This window comes from Archocentrus centrarchus, chromosome 24 (assembly GCF_007364275.1).
Source record: "Archocentrus centrarchus isolate MPI-CPG fArcCen1 chromosome 24, fArcCen1, whole genome shotgun sequence".
Classification (NCBI taxonomy): Eukaryota; Metazoa; Chordata; class Actinopteri; order Cichliformes; family Cichlidae; genus Archocentrus; species Archocentrus centrarchus.
The window spans coordinates 10,021,617-10,035,978 of NC_044369.1; the positions used below are offsets into that span (position 1 = coordinate 10,021,617).

The 14,362-nt window shown below is 37.8% G+C and overlaps 1 protein-coding gene across 2 annotated transcripts in view; it reads right to left on the reverse strand.

The window, feature by feature from the left end:
* The window catches only part of lama2 (laminin, alpha 2), a 224,728-nt gene that overhangs the window by 81,533 nt on the left and 128,833 nt on the right, over positions 1 to 14,362 (reverse strand). For both annotated transcript variants that reach the window (XM_030721257.1, XM_030721256.1), the window contains exons 21-24: positions 11,126 to 11,337; positions 5,156 to 5,262; positions 2,798 to 2,978; positions 952 to 1,088 (exon numbers count right to left, since the gene is read on the reverse strand). In XM_030721257.1, coding sequence (XP_030577117.1) covers positions 952 to 1,088; positions 2,798 to 2,978; positions 5,156 to 5,262; positions 11,126 to 11,337 — 637 coding nt within the window. The remainder of the gene's footprint in view (positions 1 to 951; positions 1,089 to 2,797; positions 2,979 to 5,155; positions 5,263 to 11,125; positions 11,338 to 14,362) is intronic.

Genomic DNA, 14,362 nt, shown 5'->3' on the forward strand with positions numbered 1-14,362 from the left:
TAGATAGCCCAAAATATAACAGGAGAATCGTGATTTCACTTTTTAGACTTTAATGAGTGTCTCTATTTTGCTTTCCTTTGTTGCGCTTTTACTGAGACTTCATCTGCATTTAGGTTGCATATTTGTGATTTTCTGTTACACTTTGTTGTTTTGCAATTTTTGTTTTTTAATTCTGTTTGTTTAGCCTCATATAGATTTGCTCAATCCCTCTTAGGTGTCCTGATGTACTCCTGTGGATTAATCTCTCCTTGCTTGTACTTGAAAGTACTTTCATGTTCAAGCCTCTAATTACTAGTCTGCTCCTGTTTCTAATAGTTTTACTGTTATGGCTGCCTCACGGCTCTTTGGTCAAACAGTTTCAGAGCACAACAAAACTTTTTAAAACACAATGAGAAGATAAAGGGAAGGCAGAGAAAAAGCTGAGTAAAACAACACAGTAACAGAGAACAAAAACAGAAAAAGGGAGCATGTGGAAATCAGTGGAAGCGAAAACGTAATCTAAAAGAGAAAACTATGGTAAAATACACCGAAATGCATAGGACTGTTTCATTTCAGGTTGATACTGCAAGTATATTTATTTGTTTATAAGAACAATTTCTTATTTGACAAATATGTTATATAATTATGGAAGGCCCCCAGAGGGTGCAGTAATGAAGGATCCTTCAGTGACCATTAATTCAGTTCAATTCAATTTTATTTATATAGCATGAAATCACAACAACACTTAAAATGCACTTAAAATGCAAAGTTCTCAGTTTTCAGGTTAAATTGCTCAGAAGGTTAAATTGAAAGTCAATGCAGAAGTAAGTTGTTCTGCATTGACTTTCAATATTTTTTTTTAAATTGCAAGTTGATAAATCCATTTCCATTTTGTGTTCGGCAGCCCATCCATTATGTCATGATATGTCCTTATGTATGCATATAAATGTCCTTTGAAAATGTTCAGCCTACCTTGCATCCGGTCATGATGTCATGGCCCCAGTGGTTGGGAGCACAGCGTTCGCACCTCTCACCGATAGTGTTCGGAGGACAGACACACTGTCCAGTGCTAGCGTCGCAGTTGTTCCCCACATGACTGCATTGACAGGCTGTAAATGAGGCACAGAGGCAGTTAAAGGGAATTTAAATCAAAGAATGTAGAAGCGAGGAGAGCAAACATAACAGCTGAAAACAAATCAGGGGTCTCAGTGCAGGACTGTGTTTGCTATCAATGGAAATTGAATTTTAAAGGCCAATTTAATAATAGCTGGCACAAAAACGAGTTCTGGGGTTGTTTTTTAGAGGGAAGAATCTGTCCTTTGTGGCAGTAACTGCTGCATAGGCTACACACAGAAACTCACAAGGTGAGAACAGGACAGCTTCCAGTCCAGGTAGGTAAATATATAGTTCTCTAATGTTATCATACATTAATTCAGCTGGCTATCGGACATAACTATCATCAGATTAACTGTGACATTTATGCAAATTTACAGGAACAAAAACATTTGGTGCACTTAAGGCTGAAATTTTTGCCAAACAAAGTTTTTAACTAATAGAACACAGAGCTTTGACAGCACACACGTTCACTTTCTACTCTTTTATTTTTGTGTGTGTGTGTGTGTGTGTGTGTGTGTGTGTGTGTGTGTGTGTGTGTGTGTGTGGGGGGTTACATTCTGACTTAATTTGCAGAATAATTCTATCTCCACTTCCAGCAAACTTAAATCACGAATGTATAATTTGGGCAAACCTTGACCTTTAATTTGAGGTGTGAATAGAGACGTGTTCTTGGTCTTATATCTCAGTGGATTCAGCCCTCGAATCTCTGCTACAGGATAAAGACTGGCATTCAGTGTGGACAATTTATTAGCTAGAACCCTCATAATTTTACATAGCACTGATCATGGATTGTAATAATTGGAACAAGTGTTAATATAATAATAAAATCAACAAATATATAACCATAAAAATATATAATATAAATGCAAATTGATAAACTAAGTGAACAATTAGTTTATCGCTCTAATAACTAAATATTATTAGTGTACAATAATATTTAGTTATTAGTTATTAAATCTGCATAAATGCACATAGCCATGGTTTGGTATATCATATCCTTAGCTTTTCCCTTATTTTGTTTTTTAACCAAGCATTTACTAATGAGGCTCATATTAAAATTGATTCTCCAATAAAATTTGTTTGGTTCAAACAATGTCAGCCAGAGGAGGCTCCAGTGCTCCCGCTAACAGCTAAGCAGGGCAGACAGATCCTTTTATTTCTTTCTTTCATTGTATATTTACAGGTATAAGTGCCTGAGGCCTGTTGCCTGAGGGAATTCCTTACCTATATATAATATCTGTCTAAACATAAAAAAGCACATGGGAACAATTACAATATATTACAAAATGCTGGCTGGCTTTTAAAGTTCAGGTATAGGTGAACACTATATAATCAAGTTCATCTGAACCTGGAAAAACTAAATGTCCACAGTCACAATATACTGTGTTTTAGTAAAGTAAAGGGCAGCACAGCAGAAAGCAGTAGCTCCAATTTATTACGTTTTGCCGTGATTTGCATATTTTTTTCCAACACAACAGAAACAATGACTTGAGGGGATAGAAATAGAATTCCTTTATCTCAATTTGTGCAAAATTGAAATGAAAAAGAAAAGAAGAAGAGAGCAGCAGTTTAAGTAGGGTTTATGAGATTTCTGGCATTACTTTCGCTGCAAATGCTGGACTTGCAAATAACTGCATTCACCTTTTGTTGACTGATATCAGGATACGACCTTTTTGAAATAGAGTAGAAGATCTCTGCTTACGTGTGCACCCTCCCTCCTGAAAGTTGAAAAATCCTTGTGAACAACGGTCACATTTGGGTCCGGTGACGCCGGGCTGACACCGACACTGTCCGTTTTCATCACAGTCGAATGACTTGGAACCAAAGGAGCTGCAGTGACATGGGATGCAGACGCCACCTGTGGTAATGCCATGAGTGTTAGCCTGGAGAAACACACAGACCAGTGCCATGGGGTCAGTCAGTTGAAGCGAGAAAATGTAAAGCAGTCCTGGTTAAACAAATAGTAGACACGCTCAAAAACCATTCGGATATATAGACACTACAAAAACACAAGATGCAAGACTTTTTTTTTCTAAAGACTGAAAAAATATAAAGATGCTAAAAACTGAGGAAAGTAATGGCATTAAAGGGGTATTCTTTTTTTTTTCTGTCATCTACACAAATATATAGTATTGGATGTATATATATTAAAGGCCAGGTAATAGTAATCGCAGGATCAGGCTTCAGACTGAACTAAATGCTTAGTTTTCAACTTTTGTTTTCCAATCTTGTGTTGAGCTGACAGCAACTCAGCACAGATTCCCGCAGCCAGTTGTGTTTGCTCAAGTCATGTGAGGGGCAGCCAATCAGAAGGAAGTAGGCATTCACAAATGGGTCACTAAAGGAACAGCAGTTAAAATGTCTTTTTTAGACAAATATGAGCAACTAAATAAAGGACCAATATGAGATACATAAGGCTTTCTTTTTTTTTTACTGTAAAAGACGCAAAGCAGCTCTGTTGGTACCCCAACACAGTATAATAGGTACCCGTTATTTTTTATCAGTCTTTAGATTAGAAGTCATCTAAAAACACCAACAGATCTCTGAAAGCCATCTGACACTTGGAAAATGAGGACTGGTTCCTACTATGGTAAATATTACACAATAGCCTAACCTACCTATTATAGAAAGGCTGACAAACCACATTAGTCAGCAGCATATCTCTCAAGTCAACTTTTTATAAAAGAAATCTTTTGATAAGTTGTCTTTAAAAATGAAAAAAGAAAGTTTCATTAGCGTGGCTACCCAAGAAAAAAAAATTATGAACATTATAATTTGCCTAAACTATTGACATTTACAACACCAATTTTCAGCCCCAACAAACATCTCAAGTTACCCAAAGAGCTGACATTTTACTGATTACATTCAGGATAAAGAGAAACACACACACACAAACACACAGCCATGCTAGTAAAACCCTCATATATAACACTTGCCTTCCTTTGCCGTGCAATGTTTTAAAAATTAAGCACAAGAACCATAACACCCACAAGACCAAATATTGTGGTGTTTGCTACACAAGCATAATCAACATGTTGAGGCCTGAGAGTTGATCTCCAAAACCCAGCCATGCTAGTAAAAACACACCACTGCCATCCACATGCAGTGTGTGTTACCCCTGTCTTAGGCCTGTATGCGCCCCTGGGACAACCACCCGTGCGGGAAGTTCCCCCCCATCTCTGCTGTGCGGCTTCCACTGAGATCCGCTCCACAGGCCGCCGTGTTTCCCGTCTTTCATAACCTAGGCGACGCAGGTCACAGCGTCGGCCCACAAAGCCAGGACGACAGATGCAGCGGCCTTCAACGTCACAGCGCTGAGAAATAGATCCATAAGGACTGCAGCGACAGGGCATGCACTCCTGATGCTCAGCATCCCACCAGCGGTTAGGCTGGACCAATCAGAATGCAGATAGGTGGAGAAGAGGTAGGCAAGGGTGAATAAGCAAGCAGGCCAGCTAAAATAGCAAACTTAATAGAGAGTCAGTGAAAAAAATAAAGGATACACAATACTGAATAATACTGTCATTGAATTACTGCTATTATTATTTTACTAACTGTAATACAATAAAACAAACAATAAAGTATAAGGTAAAACATTTGCAAATAATGCAAATGGAATTGTAAACCAATTGTCCTGAAAAAAGCAGCGCATGTGTGGCTTCACCTGTGTTACAGCTGAAGCAAAAACTGAGCAGGTGCTGAGAAGTGGCAGACTGATCTCTGCAGGTTAACAGTGACTTATAATTACCTAAAGGTCACTATTACCTTGTATTACCTCATTTATAGTGCAGCAGTAGACACATTAATCAGCTCTGACCTGTAGATGATCACTACAGTGATGGTTAAAAACACATTAGATGTGATGAGATAGGCAAAATAAATTCAAATAGGAGCTCAGATGTGAAACACTCAAGATTGTATGAATAACACTGCAGAACAAAACACAGAAGATTTAAAATAATACTAAAACTCAAAAAAAAAAAAGTGAGATCAAAAGGAATAAAGTCTACAAGTCCATTAACACGTAACAGGATATCAGTATTGAAAACCTTATACTTACCATGCACTTATCACACTTTCGTCCAACCACATTTTCCTTACAGTGGCACTCTCCAGTCTCCTGGCTGCAGACCTCAGAAACAGAACCATTAGTATGGCACTGGCATGCTGCAGGAAAGGAGAAGAGAGGAGAGCTTGAGAACAAGTGTATTTAACAATAACACATGTTCTGAGTGTGTTTACTTAACACCGCAGTGGTCTGATAAGAACTGAGATCTTGCTTACGGTCTTTTTTTCAGGATTAACTGCTGATATCCACTTTAATGTCCTGGTCGCTGCACTTCCGAGAAAATCTTCTATTGCCCAAATGTTATTTTCAGTCTACTGGACTATTATATATATATATATATATATATATATATATATATATATATATATATATATATATATATATATATATATATATATATATATATATATATATATATAAAAATATATAAATATATATATATATAATTTTTTTTTTTTAACATAAATGAAAAATAAAAAATTCTAATTTCCTCAAAATTGTCAGTTACAAGAATAAGATAATACAAGCAACTGTCTGAGCACGTCTCAATTAGAAAAAAATTAGATAGCCCAAAATATAACAGGAGAATCGTGATTTCAGGCTAATCAAGCTTGTTAGAATTCTACACATTCTTTGTTTGGCCTTATATTCTGTATTTCCATGTATTTTTGCACGTTTCAGTAAACAGCTGCACCTTTGTCTCAGCAAAATACAGACATGAGAGGTGGCTCAAGACTTTTACACAGTACTGCATAACAAACCTTTTTGCATGTACCTTTTAATCCCTCTGGATGATTTAGTTGAACAAATAGTAAAATTTGTTCATACAAAGGACTTTTAGAACCCTACCCTTTCTCCTTATTGGATAGATAATACTTTATATGAATGTAACTGAGATGATGGATAAATAAATAACATAGCACACCCACACCTGCCATTCAATCGCTTATCCATACAATTAGAAGCTTGAACATCGCAGCTTCCATCTGGTAGATGGGCTGTCAGAAGCACGTGTATACATGCAAGAAAACACACAAATAACTACATCCACCTTTAAATGAAATTAGCAGCACACTTCACATCACGTGGCTACTTGTAGTTTGTGTTACCTTCTGTCATGCTGTTCTCTTAGATGTAAAAGAGAAAGAAAGACAGACATGACTGTGGAATGGGAAATTGGTGGTGGCGGTGGTGGTGTGGTACAACAGATGTCCGCAAAGAGTGAGAGAGAAATGCTCACAGACATGCAGAAACACTCAGACTATACATAACGGAAATTGCAGAAGGCCACCCACCCTGTCCCACACATACACACCTGCTCAGTTACATGTATGCAGATGTAAAAACACACACAGAGCTGATTAAACATGCAAGAAAACATGCACCTGCCTCTGTTTCACACTGTCTCTCATACTGTCTCACCTCCCCAGCTTCACTGTTGGGGTACCATCTGGACTCTGTTCTGTCAGTTGCTACTATGCAGATCTTGTTGTGGGAGAAATTACTACTTATGGCTGTTTTGCGGGGGGGGGGGGGGGTTGTTTTTTTTTTTTCCCCAGTATCAGTGTTTGAAAAGTAAACATTTCTTAGACTAAATTAGTTCTGTTAGTCAGCAATCATCAATTTGTCAGATTAGCCAACTGGAGGAGTAGTTACTGTGCATCTGCCATACAGAGTGGTGCATGTTCCTCCCAGACAAATTCTAGTGTTTGTTAATGTGAAAAAATCAGCAATTTCCTCTGTGATCTTTTACCACAGACACCAGGCTCAGGGACAAAGATATTACCCAGCTCCAAGAATTCCTTTAACCCACTGCCTGTTACTTTGGACTTGTTTTTGACCTTACTCAGCATCACATGTTGTGCTTTCATAAATCCTCTTATATGAGCTCTTCTAGAGAGAATCACCATAGACCACATATCTCCACTTATAGAGAGAATTATTCGGATATTAGTTAGCAGAGATTGTGTTTCTTCAATAATACACCTAAAACTGTTTTTATTCATACAGTAAATACATGTGTACTACATAATCATTTTAAAGTGATTGACAATCACGATAAACAAGTAAATAAAAATGAGAATGTTCTACTAAAGAGCCTGAATTGTGTGCAAATAATGCTTATTTTAAATGAACCACTGTGTAAATGTTTTAGGAACTTTGTGCTTAGATTCGTACAGATGATACAAATCCATCAACGGGAAATCCGATCAGTCCTAAATTTAACCAGTTTCATTATTTAAGATCCAAACTGGTACACATAACATGTTACCATCTCAGGTTTTATGAGTTTCACAGGAATACTTAAATACATTAGATCTCCCTGCATCAGAGCTACTGTACAAAGCATTTGTTTTAGATGATTATCTGCGTGACATTTCTGGAAGTCTTTATCTAGATGATTTCCACTGAGTTTTCCAGCAAAGCCCTGCCAGCTCTTCATGCTACAGTATGGCAAGCACTACTTTAAAGGGACTACTGACCACTGAGCACGTGAATTGGTGGAATCCAGGGTTAAGCTGTTTGACTGACTCAAAGAAAAGAGAAGTGTTTTTATTTCCTTTTCACATTCCGAGCTCAAGTGAGCAGTCTAACTGGAAAAATTCAAGCCACAAACTCCTTGAAAAATCCTTTGAAAGTACAGTAGTGTCCACAGGTAATCTCCAGCACTACAGTAAGCATAATTAAACATTTCTCAATATGGCAGAGAAATCTGAGTCTTATAATAATGTGTCTTATTATCTAATACACATATGCATTGAAAAAAAATGGTTAAAACAGAGTCAGTCCAGAATTCTTACTTCTTTTAAGATTTCAGCTTTCCTGCAGTATTTCTTTGTCCCGTCAGTCCAATGAAAAGTGTCAGTGCCTCTGCACTCAATAGTCCGTTAGGAGTGGTAAAATTAGAGTTGTGAATTTTCCCAAAGATCCCTCAAGAGTTTATTGATCAACTGTTAGAAACATCTATAAAACATTCATTAAGTGTCAGCTACATAGGAAGCGTAATTACGCCACTGAATTATCACATTTTCACTTTGTTCCCATGGACAAATGTGTGACAAAGCAATTCACATATCTTTTCCACAACTTTCAAATGACTTTTTCCCCCATGTGAGAAATGGTCAGAGGAGTTCATTTTCTTGAATTTATTCCTCAGACAAATAGCTTTGTGGTCAAGTTTGCTTGCAAAATCAAACCATTTTCAATTCCCCAACAGAATTAAACCGAAATACTATTAAAGGGGGAGGGGAGGGGGGGGGGGGGCACAAAAAGGCTGCATCGAAAATGGCTCAAGATGAGAACTCTGACATCAAAAGAAAAAGTAAAGGATTTTTACAGTCTAATAGTGCGCAAATGGACTCGGCCTGAACTCTCCTTCCCCACTCAATAAAATTCATTAAGACCGGGAGCAGCAGGGAGAGAGAAGCAGTCACAGAGAGAGACAGACTGACAGAAGAAGTGGGAGCAAGAGAGAGAGTTGCTGTGTTTTAATAATTCTTGGTGGTCTTTTGTCATTCGTACAGGATCAATAACAACTCTCCATCTCCCAGACAGAAGCAGCCGATCAGCACTGTAGAAGAGCAATAGATCAGGCTGATTAATCAATAACCATTTAGCTGGGTGGAGAGGGGAAACAACTACAGAACAATGAACTATCAAATACAGATTAATACCCTCTGTCAGCCTGTCTACCTGCTTTTGTGCTGGGCTGACAGTTTTATCTGTCTGTTTACCAGTCTGCCTGTCTATCGCTCACTCGGAGGTGTCTTTCTGCTGATCTGTCTTCCTGTCCACCCCCCTCCTGCACTACTATTTTTTTTTTTAAACAGCACAGGTTTTAATAAAGATTTTCACAAACAAGTGCCATCTGTATTCCCTGTCATCTCTTTCATTCTTTCAGTCTCACCACCTCATTTTTACAGGTATAGTTTTTATTTAAAATCTTAAACACAGCTGGCAGTCAGTGGGCTGCTCCAACATCACACCTCCTACTAGCACAGCTGTTCATCATTGCACACACACACACACACACACACACACACACACACACACACACACACACACACACACACACACACACACACACACTCGTACAATCCAGATGGTGTATGATAGACTATGTGTTTCAACGAAAGGCTTAAAAGTATCATTTAGCTGAAACTGAGGTTCATAAGGAAATTGTGCTCTACAGCGTAACATCCTGCTGAGATCTACAAGCTGCACTGCTGGCTTTCTTCATAATGACTGAATGAAAGCCAAATTATGTTTTCACTCTGTAAGTCCTTTTTTTTTTTTATTGCGGGTTCTTTAAAATGATTATAATAATATACTGGTTACTGATTGTCAATAAGTCGCTTTTACCAGGGGTCACGCTTAGGATGCAGTGCAGTGTCTCTTTCTGACATTAGGAGTCACCAAAGTGATCAAATTTTGAAATTTACAAATAAGGGCTGCAAATTTAGAACGCTGATACAAATCCTGATTTGTCCCCCAATTATAATCCTAAATAGGATTTTGACAGTAATATCAAAGTCTCAAAATCCAGATTTTTGAAACGTACCGTGAAGTATCATCCTAGTGGACCACAAGCAGTCATTACATAACAAAAGTAAATGAAATGTGCAGAGTAACAGTTCATACAAAACAAACTAAGAACTATCAAAGTTTATAAAACTTATGTGGGGTCTTTTTCAGATTCTACTCCAGAGCAGGCGATCTCCCGCACAAGAGGAACCTTTGAGCTATACAAGTGATGCAAAGTCAGGTTCCACTGCAAAAATCAGACATGTATGTGACATGTGGACCAATTTAGAACTGAAAGATTAGATTTGTGTTGTTTACATAAACACAGATTAATTACATTTTCCTTGATGTCTGGATATACCCTAAATCAAAGAGCCCTGCAGCTCATGTGGCAGAACCCATGATCTACTAATCAGAAGGCCACTGGCCCACATGTTAAAGTATGCAGGGACAATATACTGAAACTATATGAATATGTGTGAACAGCACTTTTAGTGTAAATGCGCTCAGACCACATAGAATAAAGATGTGTCATCAAAATGGATGTGTGTGTTTTCTTTTATCTATACCAGTGGTTCACAACTGGTGTGCTGGGGCACACTCATATGTCTCAAGTTATGCTCTTACCAGCTCTTAACCACAACAACATCACATGATAGATTACACTGTGTTACTGTTTATTTAACAAAAGCAAAGGCAAAAATGCAGAAGTACTGTGTGATAAATTAAGTACACCCTTACTGATTCCATAAAGATGAAATTAAGAGGATAAGTAGCAGCAAGATGCTGCTAATCACATGCACTTGATCATCCACAAGTGTGAGCACCTCCGTATAAGGCTGGTCTGGAGCATTCAGGTGTGTTAACACAATGCCAAGGAGGAAAGACATCAGCAACGATCTTAAAGAAGCAATTGTAGCTGCCCATCAATCTGGGATGGGTTATAAGCCCTGGGTCATGCATGCAACAGGACAATGACCCCCAAGCACAGCACCAAATCTACAACATAGTGGCTAAAAAAAACCTGACTCAGATGCTGTGGTGGGACCTTAAGAGAGCTGTGCGGAAATAAAAACCTGCAAATGTCAAACGGAAGAAGAGTGGGCCAAAACTCCTCCACAATGATGTGACAGACTGATGAAACAAACAATTACTTCAAGTTACTGCTGCTAAATGTAGTTCTATAAGCTACTGAATCATGTGGTGGACATTTTCACACACTGCTTCTACATTTTGGTTTAGTTGCCATTAAATAAATAATGACAATGTAATATATCATGTGTTGGTGTTCATCTGAGGTTGTATTTAAATAATTTTAGAACCTGGTATAGACCGATAATATTTTTTTATGAAGTCCTGATATGTAAAAGCTTAATTTCTTTTTACCATTTACTGATTGAACTTCTTTTTAAATTCTTGCTGTCTCAGGTTACTTACGCTGGCAATTTTTTGCTATGATGGCATCTCCATAATAACCTTCAGCACAGTTGTCACAAGCTTCGCCACCATAACCCTGGCGACATCTCAGACACCGGCCTGTGATTGGATCACAGCTGCCAGGTATGGATAGGTCCAGGTTACCATTGCAATCACAAGGCTGGCAGGATCCGCCGGGTATAGTGGGCTGGCCGTAGTATCCGTTGGAACATCTAGGAGTCAGTGGAGACACAGAGAGATGGATAAATCTGTTTCATGTTGTCTTAACTGTAAACCTGATCATTCTGGGAAGAAACATTCAAAATGTAATAATAAGAGAATAAGGTGGAATATTCTGAAGGCTCTACAACACAGGTAGAAAATATGCCGTGAGTCCCACAAATATTCTTCTGCTTTGCAGGTTTTTACTTGGAATCTGTCAAATTTCTGACTCGTAGCGGTAGCATTAAAAAGCTCCACTTAGGATGACTGAGCTGAAACTGACTGTAAAAACTCTCATTTTCTACACACCAACTCTTATAAAACCAGCAGAAGATGTCCGACTATAAAATTCAACATACAAGGGCTTTTAAAATGCCTCAAAAACTGATCACTATCCAAGCTTCGTGCTTTCGAGCTGTAGCAACAAGATGCCATCCTGTTATTCTCCATCTCTCTTATTGAAAGAGCAAGTAATTGCACTAATATGTTAATATCTTTGCTCTGCTTTTATGTTGCAAATAACACTTGAAAATCTGTTTTTTTTCCCCCCTCAGCTTTCAAGTCTGAAAGAAAGTACACTCTGGGTCATCTTGTTTTTCTTTCGTATCTAACTACTGAATGAGTCAGCAGGTAAAAGCAGGTAAATACAATCAAACATTGTATACCTCAGTTTCTAGCATCAGTAATGTAAAACACTCTGGTCTCCAGATACACAGTTACTAATTGAAGTGCCATTCTGCCAGCACTGCCTACCAAAATCACCACCTAAAACAAGCACTAAAAAACATCCACAAGGGTCTACAGGAATTATGAGCACTGTTTTATAATTTGTTTGGCCAGTTAGACTGCCTGGGTAGACCGTTAAACCTCTATACATACACCTCCATCACATAAGCACAGAGACGGCCATTTATTCTTCCATAAACACCCAAAGAGCTAGAGGGCAAATCCAAACCTAGCATAAAAATGAAAGTTTATCAAAATAAAGCCTAGAAGAGATTTTTTTAATGGAGATTTAATGGCTGCAGGCAGTTAGTCCTGAAACTCAAGATGTTTACTGCAGGCTGCCCAGGTATAACTCAAATAAAGCGCTCACGCACCTGAAGTACATTTATAAACTGGAAACAAACAATAACAACAAAAAAAGTCTAACTCCAACTAACAAAAATACAAAAAAAAAAAATGTGGGATAACACTGTATTTCCATCTGTTTATACATTTCAAATTTATTTGTGATGTGTTTTAGCATAAACCATCAAAAACATATAGTGCTTAACAAATTTATTAGACTACACCATTGTAAGGTTTAAGGCCACAGCTGCCCTAAATTAATCTGTGATGGTTAGTCTGCCAATGTGCGCAAGCTCCTAAATCTAAACAATATTTTTAATGCCAAATTCTAATTATTGTTATTTTTGAATTTTCAAATGCACTGCTTTACAAAAAGAAGCAGAAAAAATTGTAAAGCTCATTATTATTTTTTGATTAAGATACCAAATTAAAGTTATTTACTTAAATTCTTGAACAAAAAAATTAGTTTTATTGATTGAATGTTATGCTTGATTCATTTGTTAAGTCCAGTGTGCCGGCTCAAATTTGGGTGTAAAATCATGAATTGAGCTCAGTCAATTTTTAGTTTGTATTTTCTTGTTTTTATGATGGATGGATAAATTAATTAATTACACGCTGTAAGTGATTCTTCTAAAAACTACAAAAATTCCAAATGGTCCTCAGGACCCTTGAGCACGAACAAGGACTGTCAGGATTTTAATTTTTTGCTATTTCAGTAACTTTATTTGATTAATAAAAGGAAGATGGCCAAAGCCTGGAAAATATATGAACCAAAGCAGCACTGTCACAAGAGCCATTGAAACCAAATAAGGCAGGCCCAAGCTGAGCTAAGGCTGTACAATCTGAAAGGGGAATTGAGATGAAAGAGGAGGAAGAGGGACAGAGAAAAGCAAAAGGGAGGAGGGAGAGAGATCAGATGAGAGGAGAGAGAGAGATGGAGAGAGGGGAAAGGTCTTCACATTGAAAAGAGAATTGAATTTAGAGAGTAGGGAAAAGAAAGGACAGAGAGGGAAAGAGTCAAGAGCAGCAAGCCATTATTACCACTGACCCTCCTTGGTACTCAATAGAACTGGTTTATTAGCTTCTCTTGCTCTCACTCTCGGTATGTGTGTGCACATGCATGCTTCTGAAGCACGTCTGCACATCTTCCCAGTTTTACTGGCAGCATTTTCAATCCTTGAAGCGAAATAGTCTGCGTTAGTATTTCAGTCTTATTTGCACTATGAAGTGACATCTTAAGGCTTCATGCATATGTGTAGATACTTGGGCCTCCAGAGGAAGTGAAGGTATTTATAGTGGAGAGTCCAAAGTGCTTGAAGGTGATATTTTTGGAGGGGGTTAAACACCTGGTCAAATTAATCAGTGTGCAGGAAATGGATTGCGAGCATAACTGCTACAGAGTTACAGAGAGAGAAGGGGAGAGGGGCTTGGATCATAATAGTTGTGCTTTATTCTAAGTGTTATGAATGGAGAGTCCACACAGGGGAAAAAATATAGTCTTGATTATATTTATCTCAGCTGAAAATCAAAACCATCGGCCAATTTAGAACCAATAATTTTCCCATAAAGCAACCTGCCCTTCCTTCTGGATACTGAAATCCTAAATCCTTAATTAAAAAAATAGCTACATGGAAAATAATAGTGCTTTAACACCTGAAAATCATTTTTGAAATCAGCTTCTTACTATAACATGCAATGGAGTCCCAAGTTAGCAAAAAGAAAGTATTCTAGTTTTTCATAAGGACTTTCTGAATACACAGATTTCTTTGCAGTGGTTTAAAGTGAGCTGTTTCTGTTACCAGGCCACTGTCAATCAAATTCAATATGACTGTCTGAACTTTGCACTGAAAAGATTCATTAAAACCAAAGCACCAATTAATCTGCTGCTATTCAGTAATGCTGAACTAATGCTCTGCTAATACTCATTTTAATACTACCACCAACAATGCCAAGTGAAGTGAGTAA